Source organism: Sparus aurata, chromosome 1 (assembly GCF_900880675.1).
Source record: "Sparus aurata chromosome 1, fSpaAur1.1, whole genome shotgun sequence".
Taxonomy (NCBI): domain Eukaryota; kingdom Metazoa; phylum Chordata; class Actinopteri; order Spariformes; family Sparidae; genus Sparus; species Sparus aurata.
Genome location: NC_044187.1, coordinates 35,737,333 through 35,761,258, shown reverse-complemented (window position 1 = coordinate 35,761,258; position 23,926 = coordinate 35,737,333). Strand labels below are relative to the sequence as shown.

Genomic DNA, 23,926 nt, shown 5'->3' with positions numbered 1-23,926 from the left:
CAGAGAGAAGAAAAGGTACCAGATAAAGGCAGTGCAGAGTCATGAAGGATAGCTCCCACTCACCTTCCATGAGAGCACTTTTTTCCCCCTTCTCTTTGGAAATGGAGACAAAACCTGTATTTACCCTGTGCTGCCGCAACAGGATGCACGTTGGCAAATGAGCACACGATCAAACAAAAGACTCTCAAAGCGTGCTCAGACTTCTGACACTCCTGCCTAGCTTTTATCACTCCTACTTTACTAAGTCTCCACCAGAGAAACAGCTGGTGTTCTGCTAAATACTTGCATTTGTGAGTTGTTCATCCCCGGCAAGCGATTTCTATGCATACAGAAAAGCAGGGAATGATTTAAAATTTGACTTTGCATACACAGTGCATGATGAGCATAAATCCAAAGGAATTATGGCAGATGTAAATCAAATGTTTGTTTGCAACCCTCATCCATTAGGACACAGTTTAATAAAAAAGATTCAGAGAGATTCCTGCAGTTGATGAAGCATATTTTAAACAGGGAAATATTTCTCTTGACTGTTTGCCTCAGCACTTATATCAATTATTAATAGCAAGATATGTTCCTTTATTTTTACTTTCCCAGTAAGTTTCCAGACGGATCATTAAGCTATCTCCGAATGCCATGAGACAGATATGTTCCATAAAATAATGTGTGAAGGTGCAGCTAACCCTGTGCGCTACACCGCTAACAATCTCCCAGTAGGTATATACTGTGAGGTGGGGCAGAGGATTAGCTTCAAGTCTGAGTAAGTGTAAAGTGCATGCCAAATCACAGATGAATTTAGTGTTAATTTATATATGTGTGAGTATGAAGTCAAAAAATGTAGTAGAAGGCTATCAGATAAGTAAAAAAAAAAAATAATAATAACTAGGGGAACATTGAAGTGACCATCCTCCATGCAGTGCAGCTAGTGCAGCAGTCCACCGCCCATACTGGGAGACAGTCATGGTAGTCCCTCAGTGAGTCCTGCCGGATAAACCATATGGTCACCCGAATTCTCAAGTTTTTTCAAAAACCTCTTCAACCGAAATCGAAGTCAACCCCCATCATAATCGCCGCAACAGAAATGGTCAGGAGAAAATCCATTCCCAATCATTTAGATCACGTCGAGTTACAATCTCTCCCCTCCGCTGCTCCAGTACCCTACGTTCTTGCCTGCTACCTCGACATGTGCAGCCCGTGACCTGGGGATCGAACCACTGACCTCCCAATTAGGAGACAACCCACTTTACCTCCGGAGTCACAATTAATTATTGAAATAGCAGAATTAATTATGTATTAAGTTTTATTCTTTACTCCTTCAGTCATGATAGATGATCTTTTTCTAGCGTATATCCATTTTACTGCTCCACTGGTTGGCATGCGGCTCAAGGATAACAGAAAAAAACTAGTGGACAGATTTCCATAAAAATAGAGGATGGGTATCAGCCCAGAATAGACCCAGTTAACTTTTGGTGTTGATTCGATATTTTTGACATTTTCATCAATCTCTCGGGGAATAACGCATGGATCTTGATGAAAAATATCTTGTGTATTTATGTGTCTAGTATCTATGAGTGAGTGTCATTTAATGGTGAGCCTAAATTCTAGTTAAGCAGTCGTCACTGGTTAAACTTTAGTGTGATACACGGTTATCAAGTTTGATATTGGATCAGGCTTGATTGAATCAAATGGGACTGTTTGGCCTTGACAGAGGTATGCACTCTTCTGGTCCGATGCAGAGAGGAATAAACATGTTTTTTTATGCACCTTTCATAACCGTGAGAGAGCTCTCCTACTTCTCCATTTTTTTTTATTGCAGCATGAACTTCCACTTCTTCCTGACCCCGACATGTTGGTTATTATCACTAACAACACTCCAGGGATGTTGAGGAACAGACTCAAACCCATCGGCCACTATAGTGTGATGTCACTCTACAGCAATACACTTTGTAATAATCTACCCATCGAACTGCTGTCTTCCAGGCCTTCCACGGCATGAATAATAAATAGAAGTCATTTCTGGTTGTTCTATGCCCGCCAGCTATGGGGGCTTTTTTCCCTCTAAAGCATTCAGTCTGACTAAGATTTAAATCATATACCGTACAGCAGCACCGTTGACTGACTGCAAGAGAAACTGGTTGTTGGTTTACCAGAGCGGACAGCAGAGGTTAACAGGGTTTGGATGAGGTGAAAGTCACGAGACGATATGGGTCAGTTCAGTGGTAAGCAAGGCGGATGTCAAAAACGTTTTTATCTTAGGTAACCTGAAAAATCCTTCTAGACCTCATAAAAAAGTCATCACGTCTGGGAAGATTTTTTTTTTTTTTAAACTTTTATGCTTTATTTAAAGATTAATTCTGGAAAAAAGCATTCTAGAGCGAGGCGAGCAGGAAAGGGGTTGAAGCAAAGATACTTGCCTACCCGCTGTCAAGGTTGAATGGAGAACAAGGCTGTGAGTGTGGGATACACGACAAATGTTGTCACTGAGAGCGATCTTTGAATGTCAGCACTTCTGTCCTACTCGGCTGTTGCTTTAAGGTATTTCCTCAACGCTACATTTGTCAGGCGTGGTGCTATGATGCGGTCAGGGTTATATTTGGCAAGGCCTGCCAGGATTCTGTGAGGATAGTCTATTACAATTTTTATAACAACTCCTCTTCCTCTTTTGCTTGTTGTTTATACGTATCACATGCCAGCACTGGCTTGTTTTGTGAAATCTTTAGTTTAACAGTGCAGGCTTGTCTCTTTGTTCAAGTAGCAGCAGCAAGGATTGCAGCGTGGCAGACACATTTCCTGTTTCTGTTTGTTTCACACATGGGTTGGTTTAATGTTCCTTTCACTATCTCCCACTAACACAGACACATACATTAATGTGCACACACGCACACGTAGTCCGGAATGTACATTAACACATTCTACTGAAAGACGGACTTTGGTGTACCGTGCTCAGTCGTCTGAGGCTCCAATACCTATTTTATTCATCAACGTCTTTTGCTCTCCGGTCTGCTTCACTGACAACTCTAAGATTGGAAGATATTGTATTTGTAGGTGTTTTAATGTGTCAGTTCTCCAAAGTCATTTTCAATTATGCTTCACTGGATTCAGCATTAGAGGGGAGAATGTGCAGCAGTTGCCTCAGGTGAAAGATTTAAGCATGTGTGCGCGCCACCTTTGAGAAGGAGTGTGTGTGCATGCTTACATTTTTACAAGAGTGCAGCTCAGGGTGAGTGTATATTCTACTGATAAACTCCTTGACAGCTTGTACATTATGACTCTCCTTGCTGAGATATGCTTTGCTGATGGTAGCAGTGATTATTAAAAGCTGCTGGATCCTTGCTGCCTCTGCTCAAAACATGCTGCAAAACAATCTTCGTGCTTTATTTCCTCTCTTAGATCTCATGTAATGTCATCGTTTTTAGTCTTTCGGCATGCAGCAAGTATCAGAATGGGTTTTCATTCTTGGAAAAAAAATTGTATATATTGTCTGTTGACTCAAAACAATTCCTTTTGCTGATGGAAGCCGGTGGAAATGTATGTGTCTTTGTGGTGAATGATGCATTGCGTGCTGGGTTTACCAAATTAAAATGGGCTACCAGGCGCTCTGTGTCTACCTTTCAGTGTTTGTAATGAATCATTTTTAAATGTTGCATTTACAGTATAGCCATTTGTATCATGTATTTAAATAATGAAAATATTGTGTTCTTGTCTTTCTTTGAAAGTTGATATCAGCCAGAGGTGTAAGTAGGGCCCTATGAAATCCGTTTTATTTTTTCCCAAATTCCGTTTTATTTTTTCCCAAATTCCGTTTTTTCCGTTTTAATTTTTGGGAATTCCGTTTTTTCCATTTTAATTTTTGGGAATCCTGATTTACTCTTATTATACTACTAAAAACAGTGTGTTTTCAATGTAAATAACTCAAATGTACACAAATTAAATAGAAATTACCTTAAATTAATTGAGGGGACAAACATATTTCCTCAATACTGTACCGTACAGTACAGTAAACTGCATCAAAAATATTTTGACTTCATCATGTCTTCATACAGTAGTATATTTTGTGTTTTTATGGGTTTCGTTGAATAAAAACATGGTCAGCTCTCAGGCAGATCCAGAAAAGCCTCCCAGTCCAGGCAGAGTCAGCTAAGAAGGCTGTGGCTAACGGGGCTAGCTAGCTAACAGCAGCTACTGTTAGCAGCAGTTAACAGTCACTCTGGTATTATATGCAAATAATATGAATCGGACAGTGGCTAACTCTGACGCATTACACCTTTAATTATGATTTCTCAGGTCTGCTTCTTCGCAAAACAACAGTTCACCTGACACATACAAGTCGTTCGGGAACTGCTCGGCTCAGTACTGAGGGGTAAATGTCAAGTTTCTCAGCTTTTTCGCCGACGAAGACGGAGCCGTGGGCAGCCACTTTGCCATGCTTGCAATGTTTTGACGGGAGAGCTCAGTCTGTGGGGAGGGGGGCGGCCGCGACTTGTTGTGCCACCCAGATTTGGTTCCCCCCGTGCAGTTTTCCCCAGACAAAAGTTCCTCTTCCACACGAGAACAACATTTCAGTGAAATTATGTCAAATTCCGCGATATTCCGTGTTAAAAAGTAGATTCCGTTTTAATCGGCCAATTCCGCGATTCCGTCCGCAATTCCGTGATCGCGGAAATCATAGGGCCCTATGTAAGGTACTGTCATTGTCCTCAAAACATCTGCCCAAGGAATTTTCCTAAGCATCCGAAATACCTAAACTACTGAATAGGTCAATTGCCAGTTACTCCAAAAATATATTACACATAGTATCATTTTGATACTGATCTGACATAATGGACCTACAAGGACTGGTGTACTGGACCTTCATCGTTCACTCACAGTTTGGTAGGCACCAAAACTACTTTGTTAGCCTTTGTAAAATATTGTGATTTGGATTACAAACTTCAGTTAGAATGTACCTATGTTACGTAACTACAGTTACATTATGTATGTCATGTAACTTTAAGACTTTCTTAGTCAAAATAACTCACCCTTGACATTTGCTTTCCCACTGGGCATGAGCAGTCGTCTCCTGGGTGAAAGTCCTGTGATGGTTTGACCCAACCAACCATTCCGACCTCCTCTTAATGTGGACTTTCTCACTCTTTATACTACTTTACCAGACTTTCTCCTTTAGGCCTGGTGCTATAATCATTTCTAACAGTTAACCAGCTAGAGGTTGCTAAAGGGTCGTAATAAGCAGCTTTCACAGTCGATCTATGTGGTCATTTTTCTGATGAGGACAGACTGAAATTACTGGCAACTGGCAATTAGTAGTGTCCAAAAATGCCTCTGGATCCAAGCAAAGGACACTGATGTGATTGGGCTGAAATCCGTCCATAGATTAAACCAATATTTACTGATTTTGATTTTGTTTTTTCTACAAACAATGAATGCATCCAAAAAAACATGGCAAAGGCCATATTCACACGAGGACCATTTCCCCCCGGCTTCATGAATCTGAAATATCGCACTGCTGTGTTCCAAGTTTCATGTCATGTAAATATAGGGAATCCGACAAATTGTTATAAATTCATAGCTTCCTGATTGAGCAACAACAAAGAGGACCATCTGCAGTGGAAATCCACTAAGATTCAAGATAAAACAACATATTAGATAAATTATTGGCTTCCTTGATAGTGGTGCTCAATACCATAGAAAAGGCGTACATTCATTCAAAAATATCAACGCAAATGAAATGACACGTAGTGGATGTAATCAAACTATTTTAACTGGAAGATGGTTGAATGCTAACATTAGCCAATATGTTATCAATAACGTTGTCTTACCTTGATTTATGGCCTTGGCTTCCTTGATGGGGTCTTCTTAGTTTCTGATCATTCGGTGAGAGAAAAGATGAAAACAATTGGTCAGAATCCCTACCTTTTATTCGACTTGAAAATCTGGAACACATAATGATAACATTATCCCAGCATTTGAGCAGCCCTCCCCGAGCATATCATCAAGTGAACATTTTGCATATGGGCTTTCAATGCCTCGCTCCAGACAAATAATTGTTCCTGCAGAGCTTATTTTCAGTGGATGTCAGTGCATTGTAATTGACTGGTATATTCACACATTTTAACTGTACATTCATGACTGCCTTTGTTTTTTGCCCCTTTCACTTTCAAATAACTGGGCATGGAAAATGCTTTTAAAGGGATCATTAGGCCAAAGTTTACTGTACTTTCTGTAATAGTGAACTATGACAACAATGTTTCTGCTTGAATGTTGTCTTGCGTGCGGGTTTAGTGCTTTGGATTAAAGCACAATAATCCATTGGTTGATGAAGCAATACTATGGCCACAAGTAACAGACTAATTGCCCCAGGCAACTCATCCATCCATTCAATTTCTTTGCCCGCTTACTTTCCTGACAGAAAGGCTGAAACATTTATGTTCATGCCTCAGATGAAATGGCAGGGTAAACCCTGATCAGGTCACCAGTCACTGTAGGGCCATCACACAGACTAACACATTACAATCTACACTGTAGGGCAGTTCTGACCCAGTAAGCCTTGATCCTCAGTTCCTTGAGATGTCTAGACTACTATAGGTTGAAATTGGTATTTTAACACATCTAGGTCAATTTACACCACATATCAGTGTGAAACAGGTTATAACTACAAGCTGAAATATAGAAGTGTGACACAATAGCTTCTAGGTGTCAGGCCATCATGAGTCACAAGAAAAGCTTTAATGCTCCTTGGCAGAGATTGTTGAAGTCTACAGACAGCCCAGTATTCTGCCAAGTCTCTGATCAAATCTTTGTAGATATTTTGGTTATAGATGGAGAATGAAGACATTTCTTAGTTTTAATTCAGTCATTATTACACCTAAACCACAGAGAATCCACTGTGCTAAAAGTTGTATGCCTTTCACCACACATATCATTATTACTGTCATTTACCGTTCTGCTGCGAGGGAACACGCGGTTTGCTCATATATTCGGGGGCAGCGCTGTAGATGCAGAAGTAAAACCATCTCAGTGGAAATAACATGAATGCTTCTTTATCAGTCAGCAAATATTATCTAAAGAAATGACAGATTTTAGGTTTAAATTTAGTTTACAGGTTTTAGTGTATGGCTGGATTGGCTGATACAGAGCATTGCTCTTTCTCAGGGGTTCAATATGCTACAAGTTTTTGTACTTTTCAGTTATAGAACGTTGATTAATACTTATGGAGAGGGATTTGTTTGATTGACTGCAAATGTAGCCAAACAGACATGAATGAAAAATCTTAACACTGTCACTGAAAAAACAAATCAAAATAAAGTGTTTTAATGTATTATTCAGTGCCAAATATATGCTTCAGTGCCAATACAATATATTCATATACACATGTTTCAATGCCAATGTTTCCTTTGTTCGTTCAGGTTTTGTTTTCAATAACAAATTTTATATTCGATAACATTACTCATGGCCAGAACCCCAAAAGGAGGACCCTAACGCAGACAAACACACACAAGGCAGGTAGGATTAAAACACATTTATTTAAGGCAGGGGTTGTAAACAGGCTTGCAAGGCTTACAAGTTTGGTCCAAAGTGACTTACAGTAATTCATTAATACATTCATACACTGATGGCGGTGGTTGCCATGCAAGTTGCTGACCAGCTCATCAGGAGAAATTTGGGGTTCAGTATCTTGCCCAGGGACATTTTGACACTTTGACAAGGGGAATTGAACTAGTGACCCTCCAATAGCAAAACACTGGCTCTAACCCTGAGCCACAGCTGCCTCAGCAAGCGTGAGGAGAAACCAGGAACAGATCAGTTACAGATTCAGGTTTATATCGCTTGAAAGGAACAGCACACTGATCTGACCAAAGGCGATGGTCTCAGTGGGATCAAACTGAACTGCTGTTTAGTTTGATTTCTAGTCTAAAAACATGTTTCTAATGGTTTGGACTTTTTCTCAGCAATTACAGGAATTACGGAAAAATGATAAAACATTAAAACAAGACAAAATGAGGCCCACCTTGCACAATTATCATCTGAAACCAAAACCAACGCGACCAAATGTATACAATTAAAAGCAAATACTTGGTTCAGACGTTGGTTCAGACAAGAAAAGCCCTATTGACAATCTTAGAGGAACAGGGTGAGTTGGTGGGCGGAGAGGGTCAGGTGACTCGTAAATGGGGTTAGTGCAGGCCAGGAGCAAGTGGCTCGAGACAGAAAGAGCCAGTGAGATGAATGAGACAGATGGAAAGATCAGAGGGCATCTGTTGGACAAGTGGAGAATAGCAATGAACATGTGTAGAAAGGGGCACAGAGGTAGAATCTTGTGTTCCTTTTGCTCTGCACTACACATTGCACATGAATATACATCAATACATGGATGCAAAGCAAGGTACTATAGAGTGAGAGTGCTCAGCTAGTGCTTTGCTGGATAACAGAAGGTTAATAACATTTTCAGTTGGGCCAAATCTTGCCTCTCATACTTCGTTATCAAACTCTCAGGCGTTTTATTTCAGACAGCTCTGTTTAGTCCTTTTCCTGGTCACCCAAAGTTCCCTGGATTCTATCCAGCGACCAGGCTTGTGTCGAGGACCTGTGGCTCGAGCAGAATTGGCTTTGTCATCCCCCTAGAGTGTGTTCCTGTAACAAAAGACTGCAACAATTCAGACAATTGCAGTGGAAATGTCTGTAACGCATTCAGGCGTCTCTACTTCTGACCCCTCAGCACTGCATAGAACGCTCCGGTTCACCAGTGCAGAGAATGTTTTTCAAGCGCATCAGTCAGCGAGTGTTCAGAGTCTTCAGGCTCGATTTTGCTGCAGGGTGCACTGGTAAGAAACCTTTCTTCTCTCCATCCCTCTCGCTTTCTGAGCCTCCTGTGCATCTGCATGACTCTGTTTCTGAGGACAGATAATTGAGTTGTTGTTGCTTTGGTTGAACTCTGACAACCACCTGATGATGCCTTCATTTTCAGACCCCCTGATTAATATTGATTTGGTGTTTTCTGTTCTCATTGTGTCTCTTTGCTGTTTTGTATGCGCAAGCATGCATTTTCAGCTGTTTTTATTCTGCTGCAAGCGAGCCAGAGTCACTGCCTTACAGTGAGAGGAGTCGGATCAGTAACCTTTTGTTTTCCTTGAAACAATATTGCAACAGACCTCTTTCTCTTTAATTCCTGCATGCTTCAGGGTGATGTGCTTTCTGTGTACAAGGTTGAGAAGCTAAGATGATTTGGTTGAAGTTTTCATCCTTCAGTCTTTGAAGTGCATCTCTCTCCCTCTCTCTCTCTTCCTCTCCCCAGAGAATGGTCAACACTGTTGTACACCAATGCTGAATTGTTCTGCTTTACTGGCAGCCATCTGGCAAAACCTCACAAACACCCCCTAATGCAATTTCTGTCAGCCTTTTTTCTCCCCAATCATTTGATGTTCACATACTGCAATGCACTACACTCTATCTCTCTCCCTCTCTGGCTCTTTGTGACTGCGTATACAGAAGATTTTCAATGTTTTGCTCCACTTCACAAGACACATTCAACAGAAAAGGTGATCGATGCTCCCTACATGTTCTGCTATTGGTTATTGTCTCTTTATACCATGCCTCCAAGCACGGGCACCTAGTTATGTGTTAAAATGGGTGAGCAAACAGCTTAGACGTAAAGGCTTATTGGCAGGGGACTGGAGGTCTGTCTCCAGAGGGGGAAAAATATTAATTTGATACACCACTGTAGTCATGAAACAGCTGTCTTGATTAGTTGGATTGAGGGCGCTATGAATACCAAAAATGCATCAAGGACAGTATATAATTGGGTGCAGCAGGACATGAAAATTGTGAAGAAAAAAATGGCTATGTCATGTTTAAAATGTGTTTTATAAATTGGTAATGGGTTGCAGGTTTCATTTCCACTATTCTCGGTTAAACTGCTGTTGTGTAGGGCGAAGGAGAAAGCAGGGCAAAATAAAAGAGGGGATTGAACGGTAAACTGGCTAAACTATAGACATCCCTTGTCTAAACTGTCCAGTGCCAAAGGCTAACTCCACCAATTTTCCATATGAAAGGGTGTTTACAAGTCCTGAGGAGTACTACTGTATATGTGAAAAAAGTAGTGTAAAGCCTTTTTAGCTCCAGAGGAAGCTGCAGGTAATCTGATAAATCACCTTCAGAGGTGTCAAGGAGGAAGAATGTGTGGAATAAATAAGGGGATATCTCTGGTTCTGCAGTATCGATTTTTATTTTTTTTTAAACTGTCCATAATGTGTCCGACAGTATTATAGTGACCCTGTAAAGGATATGCAGTTACAGACTATGAATGGATGGACATGCAGCTTCTTCAGAAGCTAAAAAAAGCGAGTAGGTCTACTGCATTTCACAAATGCAGTAGACCTACTCAAGCTAAGTAAATACCATTTTATATGTAAAGTTGTTGGAAGTACCTTTAAACTAATGGGACATTCATAAACATGGAGTATATCCTGTCTTATCCTATTCAAAATGCTAAGAGCCAGGTTACACTGAAAAGAGGCAACTCTTTGATTCAGTACCATGTCCCATCTCCTAAAAACAATTTTTGTCCCGACTGTGAGCTAACAATAGTTGGGCAGGCTGGCAAAATGATCGAACACTGACCTGGAAATCAGTTCAGCATTTCAGAAACAGTACAGTGGCGACAATTAAACTGTGTCCCTCACATTACTTTGGGTTTGACAGAACCAACACAGAGGATGGCCCAAAAATGTGACTTTTCTCTTGCTTGTGATTGTCATTGCTGAAAATAATTAAATGATCATTGATATAAGCTACTTAAGAATAACTTTACTTTCAAAAAATGGCATAACAAAAGAATTTGCTGCCCCTTATTGAATAGTAAGGATGCATTTGCTCAACTTTCACCACTGGTCAGTTGCCTATGCCTCCAAGAACACAATATTGCTAGAGTTATGGTCACAGAACGAGAAAAACTTCCTCTCCAGAGAGTCTGATGTAACATCCTGATTCACACCTGCCTTAATCTCTTTTACTGATTGTCACAAAAATATTTCCAGCTGCTATGCTATCTTTCACCAAAAGCCTAAAACAGCCGTTAATTCCCCAGGGAAGCTAGCAAACTGCTTGTCTAAACAGAAATGGAGACAGGTTGCCTTTTCTAAAGAAGCGCTGTGGTGTTGTGCCTGACATCAAAAATATGTACAGGACTCAAGGCAATGTCAGTATTATTCTTTCTTCCCTTCATTCTTTCTAGACACTGTCTGTTCAACGCTTCATTTCTTTGCACACGGTGACCAGACAAAACAAGAGGTAAACAAGCGTCTCAATGACTTCAGTTGACAGGAAGGTGTTGACTGAAATACATGCCTATACATATGGTTATGCAATATAACCTTGGTTACAGTATATGAATAAAGACAGTGCCCTCGAGCTCAAGCACAAGTGTCTCTGCACCTTGAAAATGTGCATGTTCATGTCAATCAAAATAAGCTAATCCAATCAAAAGAAGGGCTGGTTCCATATACTGCAGAGATTGTGCTCTGGTTACTCATCATAGGCCGACTGGAGGGGAGTAAATGTTTTTGGAGTTAGGGAAGGACTGTGGTGAGAAAAGAAATGTGAAGGTAAATTACTGCTGTTACATGCCCACCCATCAGCCCTGATTTTCCCCCCTGTACATAAAGGACACATTACTTTCTGGATTGGCAATGATTGTTGGCATGAGACATAAATATTGAGGTGTCAAATTGTCTAGCGTAGACATAAACCCAAGGGATTCTGGGCTGATGATAAAAGGGATTATCAGTCTATGTTCTCAGATCTAGGGTAACAGTAAGTAACCATCAACTTAATTGACTAATTCATTAAAACCTCATCCTCAAATAGGGTTCTAAAGGCTGAAAGAGAGAGTCTAGAAATTGAGACACTGACTGAAAAACTTCAGTTTCACACAGTGGTCACATCAGACCTGCATCTTTTTGCAAAAAAGCAAATAGGCAGAAATGACTCATTCCAGACACCAGGGTGTCTGACGGCCACTGTACGGGATGTCAGCTGGATCAAATGCCACATCCTTCCTATTGTTGGTGTCATGCAGGGGGTGGTGGGTGATCCAGCCGACAGAAAGCTGGTGTCAGCTTACTGGAGTGTAAGACACAGGGTTTTTTCTAACTCATTGGTCTATTTCCGGATCCATATACAAAGGAAAATGGAGGACAACTAGTGCCTCTTAGCCTTTGAAGTAACAAATATGATCTGAAGATCTACTCTTAATTATATAGGCAACCAAGTAAAAGAAACCTAAAACAAAGAAGCATGCTACCATCTAAAAGTTTGGCATTTTTCAAAACAATAGAAGCATTATGCTTTTGTAGTGAAACAAAGCGCTCCTGTAATTGACTTACTTTTAAATATTAGCGTGGTGAATCCTCTCTGCATCGCTGAGAATGCTTTAAAGTACAGCTCAGGTCAAATTGGACTTGTCAGTTTCTGGAGACTTAATTTGATCAGAGGGTTAAGGCTCAGACCCAGTGTGGCTGTACAATCACTCTGAGCCTATAACAAAGACTTTGACTTTGTCTAAATTTAATTGTGAAAAATGTAATTGTGTTTGTCCAGCATTATAGCCACTGACTGACATTGACGAAGCTGTTCCGCAAAGTTGTTGATTTCATTTCAATGAAAAAAAAAACCCCATAATAAATATGTCTGCCTGTACTGTGAAGAAATTACAGGCGTAAAAATTACAGACATAATATTGATTAGAGACCTAGAATTGCACTCAATTACACTGTATGCAGTGTTTCAGCATTTATAGTCTCCACCTACTCTTGACTCATAGTTTGAGTCTAAACATAGGCATCGACCTAGTTGGATGGTCGAGAATAAATAATGACTTTTCATGAAAATATTAATGAAGTAATAATGTACTTGATTCAAAAAAGTCTGTCTTAAAAGGCACTGGGACACAAGTTTCTTGACATGTTACTGTCTCCAACTGTTGATAAGCAAATCAGTGAAGAAACTGTCTATTGCACTTGCCTATGTGAAAACACAACACATTTTCAGGTTGAAAAAAGGTTTTAAAAAAACCCTGCAACATTTCAACCTATAGGATCGCATAAAACAACAAATCTTTGGAAAGGACTACCTTTCAGAAAACAGTCATTTCCGATCAGGGAAAAGGTGGGAGAGCATTTCCTGTTTGTGATACAGAAACCAAGTCCCAAGTGACACTTTGATGTAATTTCATTTTTAAATTGTGTACTACTCTCTACTGTATTAGAAATTGTCGTGTGTTCTGAAATGTTCTGTTCCCTGAATTGTTGTTGTATTTGGACCCTCAGGGCCACCACAGCATGTGCACTAGATACAAACAAAACAGGAGCCTGTTAATAAAAAACAGTGCTCCAGCTCTACAGGCGGTCAGAAACATCAAAGGGTACCTTTAAGTACCTAAAAGTATTCCAGTGAGAAGAAGAAGGATCAGTAAACAAAGTGGGTTTAATGACACAAAACAGCACACTTCACATTTTGGGCACATTTTATGTTTAGTTAAACACTCTTAGACTTAGACTTTGATTAGATACAGTGTACTCTCAGCCATGCTGCCCTCTTGGACCTTTTCCAAATTCATCACAAGCAAGTCCAAAAAATATGATGTGGGTGGATACCTTTCTTTTGTTACTCTGCCATCTCCTCTCAATAAAAGTGAGCTAATTTTTCTTCTCATATTGATTAGCTCTCTTGTGCAGGGTGTGAGTGTTTGTTGGGGTCGCATTATATCTTGGTCGGCATCCGAGAGCTGACGTCTCTCTATTGTCTGCGCCAAAGATATCGCCACCTTCCATTTAAGAAATGTAAGCGTATGCATTGTGGTGACTGGATGATGAAGAGTGGCTGTAGTGCTTACCCATGTCATGCCAAAAACAACATATGTTTCTACGTTATTTATGGAGTCTCCCCTCAGGAGGCTCCAACAATGTTACTCAGAGGCCAGCAGTGTAGTTCACCGCCTCTGCTCCAAATCAGGAGCATTCTCAGCACTCTCCCCCACAGCTTCACTTTAATATGCTTTGGAAATGATGTTGTCTGTCTGACTCATTATTGTGCTTTGTAATCATAGCAACAACTGTGTCTTTCCGAGGCATTCCGGAATGAATTTGAATGAGAGAAATCTCTTTGCAATTTCGCTGAAACGCCGTTCCTGCTAAAGGAGCTTTGACCGAAAGAGGAAAGAACTCTGAAATAGGTATCATCTTTACTTTCCTCACCATGAAGTAGACTGCAAATCCAAATGAGAGTTACGCCACAGTTTTGGGTGGGTGCTTTCGTCCCCGCAGAGAGAAATATTTGAAAATCCTGGGGACGGGAATGCAGCTTTCACAGGAAAAAAAAAAAAGGGGGAAAAGCGAGTGAAGCCCTATAAAAGCTGTAATATTCTTCTTGAAGGCAGATTTGGTAGTTACTAGTGATGATGGATTCATGTGGAGTTTCTAGGGACTAGGCTGGCTAACAGGCTCATTCTCACTGTTAAATTATTAAAGCCCATGGGTTCAGGAACATCCACATGTTTTTGCACTCGTCATATTTTATTTCATAGTAGTCGTTGGGAGAGAATTAATTATTAACAGTGCCAGGTCCCCAGACACTTTCGAATGGTTCGTTTTTGTTGGCAGCTATAGATGATTGGTTCACCCTCTCTTGTTCTATTGCCAGAGATTTTACTCCGGCGCAGAGAATGTGTATATACACAGCACCATACCAGCCTTGTTGTTTAGGGTGTGATGTTGCATTCTTTTGCATCACCGCAAAGTAAATATCTTTGACATGAATCATGCAATGTCCCAGTAATCTTTAGTCTGTCTCTTTACCCATTAGATGTCGGCAAACTTTCAGTGTGCTCTGTCGTGTTTATCTATTGTAAAATTTACCTGCCTTTGACTGCATTGTCCCTTTGTCTCCTCCATTCAGATCCACTGACTATGGCTCCACATATGAGAGGATGAATGACAAAGTAGGATCCAAGACTGTCCTGAGTTACCTATACGTCTGTCCAACTAACAAGAGAAAGGTAAGATGTTCATCTTTGATGCTGCTGAAGTACCATCAACCTTTCCTGCACAGGTGTTTCACATTAAAAGCCATAAAGGGCATAATCCCTGGCTGTTGATTTGATGCTTCAAGGTAGTGTGGCCACATGATATCAGGTGGCTATGTGTAAAGACAAAACCCAAAAAAAAAAAAAAAACCCTCAAAGAGAAATTGAATACATGCTACCAAAAAGCCAAATACATAGTTTTAAATATGGAAGATATGCGCAGAGTTTTGAGATGTAAATATTGTAAATAATTTGCTGATGACTGTTGAATATCACCTTGTGATATGATGATATCAGGATAATGTAACATCACAACTGTTTTTGAGTTGCTTTCTTTGAAGCATTTCCTTTTGATTGAAACATCTGCAGAATAAGACATGACCGTGTGGTACGTTAAACAGAATTTACAGTATGAGATATGTCATAGGACATACAGGTCAGTCCACGCCTTCTCAATTATTTTAACCCAGCTTCTGTTTATTATTTGAACATAGAGTTTATTTGACAATTTACTGTATACACTTTATGTGTGGACACGATGAACATGCATGGATTTATGGCATTGCCTACCTATGAAATATTAGTGGTGAGCAGGATTGATCATTTAACAAATTGATTATTGTCCAGATATGAGTTCCTCCTGCATAAGGATTCCTGCAGATTTTAAGAACTGCAGGAACCAAAAAAATAGAAATATTAAGAGCATTGCCAGCTGCTAACCATCTGCCAAGATCTTTAATCTGCCCCAAAGTTCTGTCAATTACTTTTCATTTCATTTTTCTTCTGACAGTCTTAGAATTTAGTTAACTGCTCAGTCGATGGTTTGCACTTATTGAAAATTCACATTCAGCTTTCACATTAGCTGAATTGAATTGTGCAAGTGAACTGATCCTCTAAATTATGACGCTGTTTCCTCCATCAAATACTGCATAGGACAATGTTTAAGTAAAAGCCCTATACTTTTCTACATTGTGATTTACAGCTCACAGTATCAAACAGTAAATCTACCCTCATGTGGTGAACTCCACCAGTCTGGTGCTCTGGGCAACAATTTGATAGACTAGTGGAATTGTTGCCAAGAGATCAGAGTGCTCTAGGCAGCTCAGTGAAAGTAGGTGTTTAGTCTTTTTCTGTAGGCTGTTACTTTATGTCAACTTCCTTTCTCTTTATGTGTAAGACAAAAACTACACTAAATAAAAAATATGTTTAAAAATCCACTGCTTATTACAACCATTACAGCAGACTATATGCATATGTACGAAATAAAGTTACTTTGATCTGTTCCTCTGGTAACCCAGAGCTGCAGAAGTTAACATTGCCATTTCGGGGGGCTTGACATGATAATTAGAGGCAATTAGCTACAATGACTGAGTGCAAGTCATTCTCTGAATAGTTTCACTATTATAACAAAACAATAGTAATTATATGTGTCTGCAATCAATTCACAATTGACAATTAACCAGTAACAGATACCTGTAAAATACATTACATAATTAACATTATTTTAAAAGGTATATTTTTTCTGGAATAGGACACTATAGAGATATGGTTATGGATAAGCAAGTGACTCAAGTAAGTTTATTTGCTTGTATGGGCCCCTTAAATGATATCATTTTAGCCCATCCTCAACAGAAAAAGGACCATATTTTAGACTGTGAAAGCACCTTATTACAACCCATATTTACATTTCTTGTTGGGCGACAACCTCTAGCAGCTGTCGTAATTATTATGGCAACAAAGGAGGAAGTGACAAGACCTGGTATAAAGAGCACCAAAGCCCACATAGGGGGAAGGATGGGGATGAATGATTCAATTAATCAGGCACAGGACTTCAACCCTGGAGACCACAGCTCTTGTCCAATGCGAAACCAGTTGTAAGTTTAACTTACTTTTATGGTTAAGTTATCTCACTTACAGTCTGTAGCTGATGTGACATATGTAACGTGGGCATGTTCATACCTGAAGTTACATAAATTGTAGTTTTCTTGTCTAAACCTATCCAAATTGCAAGCATAGACCAAAGTACCAGCATGTTGACCATTTTTGCAGGTTTTCTTTCTTCTAGGTCTGTAATCCTGGCATTTGAAAAGTCACCATCTTTTATAATATTTTATAGGTTACACTTTATGATAACATTTATTCATAAATTAAGAATATATTTAGAAAAGATAAATAAATTCCTAGGTAACTTTAGTTAATAGTTATTGAACTGTTAACAAACAATGGACTGCTCTATGAACCATTTATACTTTATGGTTATACTTTGTAAAAGGTTAATAAATACTATGTAGTTCATCTATAAACATTATGCAGATGCCCATTATAAAATTGCAACTCTTGTTTATAAAATGTTATAATTGCTTGAAGCTGCTGTACTTGATATATATATATATATATATATATATATATATATATATATATATATATATATATATATATATAACCATATATATATATAACCATATATATATATATATATATATATATTATATATATATATATATATATATATATATATATATATATATATATATATATATATATATATATATATATATATATATTATTTAGATGAGTGTTAAAATGCTCTATGTTGCAATAGTAGTACCTGTTATAGAGTGTTTGAGCAGTAAGGCATATCTTTCCTCCCCCTGCTCAACCAATAAAACAGAAAAAACATCTTCTAGTATGCCTGCAGATTTGATCCAATCAGGACTGAGAACCCCATAAAGAAACGGTCCTGTCTACTCATGAACTTGCAGAGAGCAGGGTCTTCCTGTTTGCTGCTATGTCTGGTGATTAGCACTGCACATGCATGTGGTGAATTAAGACTCGAGATCAGCCAGCCCTGCACAGACATGATTAGTGGCGATCGCAGCACAATACATGCCTGTTAGATTTGTGTCCTTGATCCCAACTTGCTCTGACATCAGGCACACGCTGGTTACGGTAATCTCACGGTTGGCTGCAGTTTTTGGAGACAGATGCTGCAGTTGCTCTCCAACAACTTCAAATGCATCAGTATTTTTAAAGTAATAGTACAGTATTCAAACTGTAAAATCAAATGCAGTATTTTCCTAGTGCAACATTTCTGTTCACAATAACAAGTGTATTAATTGTAAATGAAAATGTTGTATTTTTAATAATAAAGTAAATTACAGTGATTTCCACAGTAAATTATCCAATTGTGTGAATTTGCTGTATTTAAAGAGAAAACACTACATCTAGTATACTTTGCCAACTTTGCAGGTAAGATTCAGTTATGAACATTTGAAAAAAAAATACTGTAACTGCATACGGTTTGCCATCTGTGTTGTATATTAGTATATAAGTACATTTATCCATTAGTATTTCACTTGACATATATAAAAAGATCAATTTCAGTATCCGGATATTTTAAAGAAACTGGTCAAAGTTTATTTCAAATACATATTACATTCACAACTCTTCAAAAATGTTTTACAAAATCCTTCACATGTATAAAGGATGTCCAAAATGTACATACTGTACATTACACTGAGTGAGTTGGAATTGCTCATTACCAACATTTGCCCATACGACACATTTAGAAATATAAGCATGTCACTGGGGTAAAGGAAGGTAATATTTGACACTTCATGAACTGACCAACATGGCTAAAGTCAACAATAAGGCACCAGGTGAGTCTCGATTAACCATCTGAACAAGAAAAGAAAGACGTAAAGACTACCTTGATACCAGATACCAGTCTAGCAGTGTCCAGGGTCCAAGGAACAGCCAGATGTATTGAAAAGAGAAGAGACCAATGTGTTAGGCTCAATTATCCAAAAAAATATCATTGGGAAAAAAAAGAAGAAGAGAGACATATGGTGATAGATGATTAGACACACTCTATGGCAGCACTTTATAACATTTCATATAACATCAGTGTGTGTGTGTGTGTGTGCGCGCGCGCTATTTGATAATTAAGAAAATGATTCCATCCCTGTTTGTCCATCAGTTTCAGAGTGGAGACAATGCAGATTCATACACACACAACATTTATTGCAGATTTTTTGATCAACCTTATGATGCATGCACACGTTTGTGCATTGGCATTTATGGATCGCATTTAACATCTACATGTGTAAAAAACATGCTCTGAGGTTGCGAGAGTTCAACCCTTACCTCCAAATGAACTCCACCTCCTCCTGGTACTCAGGGCTGGATTATGTTGCAGGGTGCAAAATGGCCTTCAATGCTCATCTCAAGGTGTCCCCTGTGACTAGAAGGACTGAAACACATGACATCAGTTTTACACTCACGCCATTTTTTTGTCATTAAACTTTTGACATGTAAATTATTACTTACTATTTGAGTAACTGAACTGATCTTGATGTGGGGTTAACACGTGCTACGAGTAACAATGTACACACAGAGTACACCTGAGAAATTGAGAAATCTTTACACTAAAATGTTATCCTATCTAAGATATAAGCAAAAAATACCATGATCATTAAATATTTATAGACAAGCACAGTATGAAAACAGGGTTAATACAAATCCAGTGTTTTCCTTAGGTTTCTGGAAGCCTCAGGTTGAGTGGTGGTGGGTCGTTTGGCCTGGTGGAATTCTGGGGGATGTTATTTGACTTAAATATATGCATTCACAGAATTTTGGACTGTAATCATTAAAATATGCATTAGCCAGAAAAAGTGAATCAAATATGTCCACAGATTAACTAAGCACTATGTCCTGAAGGAATACTTTGCATTTTTCTGAGTCAAATCACTGATCAGCATAAAAAGTTACATTTAAAAAAAGTATTGATTAAACTAAGCTTAAAGGGACGGGATCTGTACAGCCATAGCTGCAATGAGATCACAAACGGGTTGTAGAAAGGGGTATGTTAGGAATATATCTTCGTCTTATCAATACCTTATCAGCTCAGTTCTTGATCAATACTGTTACTGATTCATTTCTATTACTTATATATATATAAGGTATTGTTTCTACGTAAGCAGCGGTAATGTTAATAACAACAAAGTCACTTTAAAAAAAGAGTAACATCTCACACAAAGTAGGCTACAATTTCCGTACAAATAGATAATATTTCTGACATCAAAATAATGAGAGAAGTTTAGAGAGAATAAAAAGAACAGTCTCAGCCATTACTTACCTGTCACCAGAAATGTATTTAGATATGCAAAAAACTAAATTCCACAGGGACGTTAAGCAGGAAGGTTCCAACTTCTTCCATTTCATCTTCAGTGGACAGGATTTAAAAAAAAACTATCAATGAGAACTCTACCACAAACAGCATTATGAAACTTAATTGCTTATTAAGTGCTTATACATGCCATATTTAATTTGCATGCTCATAAAGAAATTAATCTTAACTGGATCCAGACATTGCTTTGATTTTCCCAATCATCAGAGGCACATGCAAAACAGCACACTTATATCAAATATTCCCAAATATATTAGTTCTTGTTACACTTTTTCAATAAGGCTGCAGAATAGGCTAAAAAAATCAGAACAGGAATTATGAGCTTGTCTCACATTTCACCTTTATCAGAATAAATGAATAAATAAATAAATAAACAAATAATTGCAGCCACTGCAATTTGAGGATTGCACTTGACCAAATGTCGATTTTGACATATTTAGATTTTCTTGTGACCCTACTTTTCACAGTCAAATGCTTAGTATATGCAAACCTCCTGTCTTTCAGCCAAAAGCGGCAAAACAAATCAAACAAACAATGCACTAAACTAACCTTGAGACAAAGAACAATAACAAAGCATTGTCTATAACTATGATTCATTCTTTAAGTCATCACACTGTGTACCCAGTGCAAAAATACATACTTTCAGCTTCAGGGTGCAGTTTGCCAAGAATGGACAGCACAAACATGAATCTCTATAATTATGCACAATTTTACTGTATCAGACACTCTTTGCATCAAAGGGAGATGTTAAACTGCTGACAGGCAACTTGGTTTCTTTAGCAAATTTACCCTAAACTAATTACGAATCCACATCTCAGCTCAGTAGTGCATCATGATAGTTAGCTATAAGAGTCGCAGATGTAGACAGCCTCTTACTGAACCTTAGAAATAATGTTACCTTCATAATCTGTCAAATTTACCTCGTAGTACTTCTGAATTACTGAAATGCAGGCGCTGATAAAACGGTACAGAATCAGGCTTAGCAATATTAGTTCATGTTATGCAATATAAACATGTACATATAATTAGCACATACAATGATGGTGCTGATTAAAAATGAGACAAAAAAGTAATTTGGCAGATGCACTAGGACCATGTATCACCAGTAGGATGCGCCAAAGCACCCTACTGGTGCATCACACCAATTTATTTAAACACATTCAAATAAAAAGACTCTGTTTGGAGCAAAAATAATTGAACCATGGTGACAGGATAATAGAGTTAAACATTTCTGTTCTATATGACAAGTGTTGCAAAACTGTTAATCTTGAAAAAAAATCTCATTTTCTAGGTAAAGCAAATGCTACATAAATAGATTTTTTTTCTGTATGTCTGTTGGTGGCACAAAGATTTCTGAGTCCCAAGGAGGTGCTCTTAGTTGTGGAGTTGCTTTGGTTCATCAGCCTTACTATTCCAAGGCCGAGCCAAGGAACTGACCCTGAATATGTTGCACGGAAGTGGGAGTTAATAGGATCCTGGGACTGTTGAGCTAAATTATGTCAGGGTGAGGAACAGATCATAGCTGATGCTGATTACTCCTCATGACTCACTTCTCCTGCTTATTTCATGTGGAGAAAATGTAATTCCAGATCAAGGGCATAGCAGAGATGTCGTCCCTTAGGTACATTCTGTTGCTGGTGTGACATATTTTTCTTTTATAATTTCAGTTACGGTTATATAAGATTAGATAAACTTTGAGGAGGATGAGGGGAATTCTCTTTTACACCATGCTAGTTACAGGGTGTAAATAACACCTACCATCAATGCAGTAAAATGAAATATATTCAGGCAATTTGATATGTTTGTAAACTAATCCACGTAAAATCCTAAAGCTTATTGAATGCATGCTTTTTTCCACATAAATATACTTTTTTAACTAAATATGTTATATTTAAATGTAATACTGTGCATTTATTAACTTAAATTAGTGACAGCAGACACAATACTGGTTCCGTAGTTCCATAGACTTTTTTTTTTTTTTTTTAATAACTTTCTGGCAATGTAATTGAAAAAGATTGCAACTTCACTTTACTGACACCACTTGACTATGATACATAAGACAGTGCTGAGAGTAGTGTCATGCACCACATGCATGAGCAATACAAGTTTGCTGTTATATGTTCCAAAATCCAAATGCAGCTTTTTGCTAGTGATTATTTTATGTTCCATATTGCAAATGTTATATATGATATATTATATACAGCAGCATTTTTACATAAAAAAAAAAAAAAAAATGGAAACAAGACGTCATGTAAAATTAAAGGTAAAACCTGTATTTTAATTACTCAGTAGAATATTTTACTCTAAGTGTACATTTAGGCAAAGTGTGGTGATGCGGTGAATGCGGAGGTCTTCCCATTCATTTAAATGAGGGTAGTACAACTTGCGGTGGCCCATGATGTTAGCTGGAGATCAGTCTAGCGGTATGAAAGAGTACAAAAACAGTGTAATGTAATGTGTCATATGTACACACTGAGTTTGGCATTGTGCACCAGTTAAAACACACATCCGTGGATGCAGACAATCACTGAGGACTGGCATTCTTAACTTACTCTGGCAGAGGCATGACCACAAATCAGAGGCAGAGTAAAACGGCTCAGTAGCGGGGGCATGTTATTTAGCATGGCATAATGCTACAGGGGGAACAGAATGGATAATTCTTTGAAAAGTGCTGCATTTCAGTTGTGATCAGTTGGTTTGTTCTTGTGCTCCAGTTTAAAACACACAGTAATGATCCGTCTGGTATCCTGGTTGTTTACTATTATTTTTAATCCTCATTGATGAGGACCCTAGAAGGACCAGCATGCTAAAAGCACAAAAACATCCTAGCTTTCCTCTCAGCAAACTGATCAGTGGGGGGTTCACAACACGTCACACACACAGCTCATGGAGTTCCCACACTCCTGTATTGTTGTACCATCCTGCAGTGTTAAGCCACAGCGTTGGATTAGGTCTGAATGTAGCGCAATGTTTGACCTCTGGCTTAACCTGGGGGTTGATTCACCCTCCTCAACTGTATGTTGGCTACAGTCCTTTGTTGCCACCTTGCATCTGAGAGGCCAATATTACATCCTACTGTGTTCTATTTAGAACAGGCAGATATATGATACAGATAAAAAGAGCAGTCTGGCTGCCTAATCAGTCCCTGTATGATATAATCATCTGCTGCTCTTTGAGATATCCCTTTCAACCAGAATAAAGGAATCGTTACATGTCCACTCGTAAGATTCTAGCAGCACATGTACATTTTTTCTTACATTGTCCAAGGATAAAGTTGCAGCTGTGACCTTTTACAATGTCACATTATAGATTTGAATGATAGTAATGACATTTAGCGCAAAGCCTCTGAAAATGACACCCCCCATGAATCTTCTCGCCATTTTGATGTCTTTTTCCAAGCTATGCGCTCTCTCTCAGTGCGGTTTGATTGAACGGCTGGTAGATTAGGTTAATTTGAAAATAAAGACATGCACATTTAAAATGCCATTGAGGAAGCAAGACAGTGAAAACATGATAGCTAAATGTGGGTGATTAAGTCTTGATCCATGGTTAATGAGCATATTGCAGCGGCAACTCTATGTTAAAGCCTACTGTCAAAGACAGACTAAGCCCAATTGATCTGACGTGACATGGTTCATTTGCTGCGGGGTGTCTCTTTTCCTCCGTCT

The 23,926-nt window shown here is 38.6% G+C and overlaps 1 protein-coding gene across 1 annotated transcript in view; it reads left to right on the top strand.

Moving 5' to 3' along the window:
- The window catches only part of sorcs3a (sortilin related VPS10 domain containing receptor 3a), a 265,841-nt gene that overhangs the window by 123,559 nt on the left and 118,356 nt on the right, over positions 1-23,926 (top strand). The window contains exon 3 of the mRNA XM_030429062.1: positions 14,944-15,043. Coding sequence (XP_030284922.1) covers positions 14,944-15,043 — 100 coding nt within the window. The remainder of the gene's footprint in view (positions 1-14,943; positions 15,044-23,926) is intronic.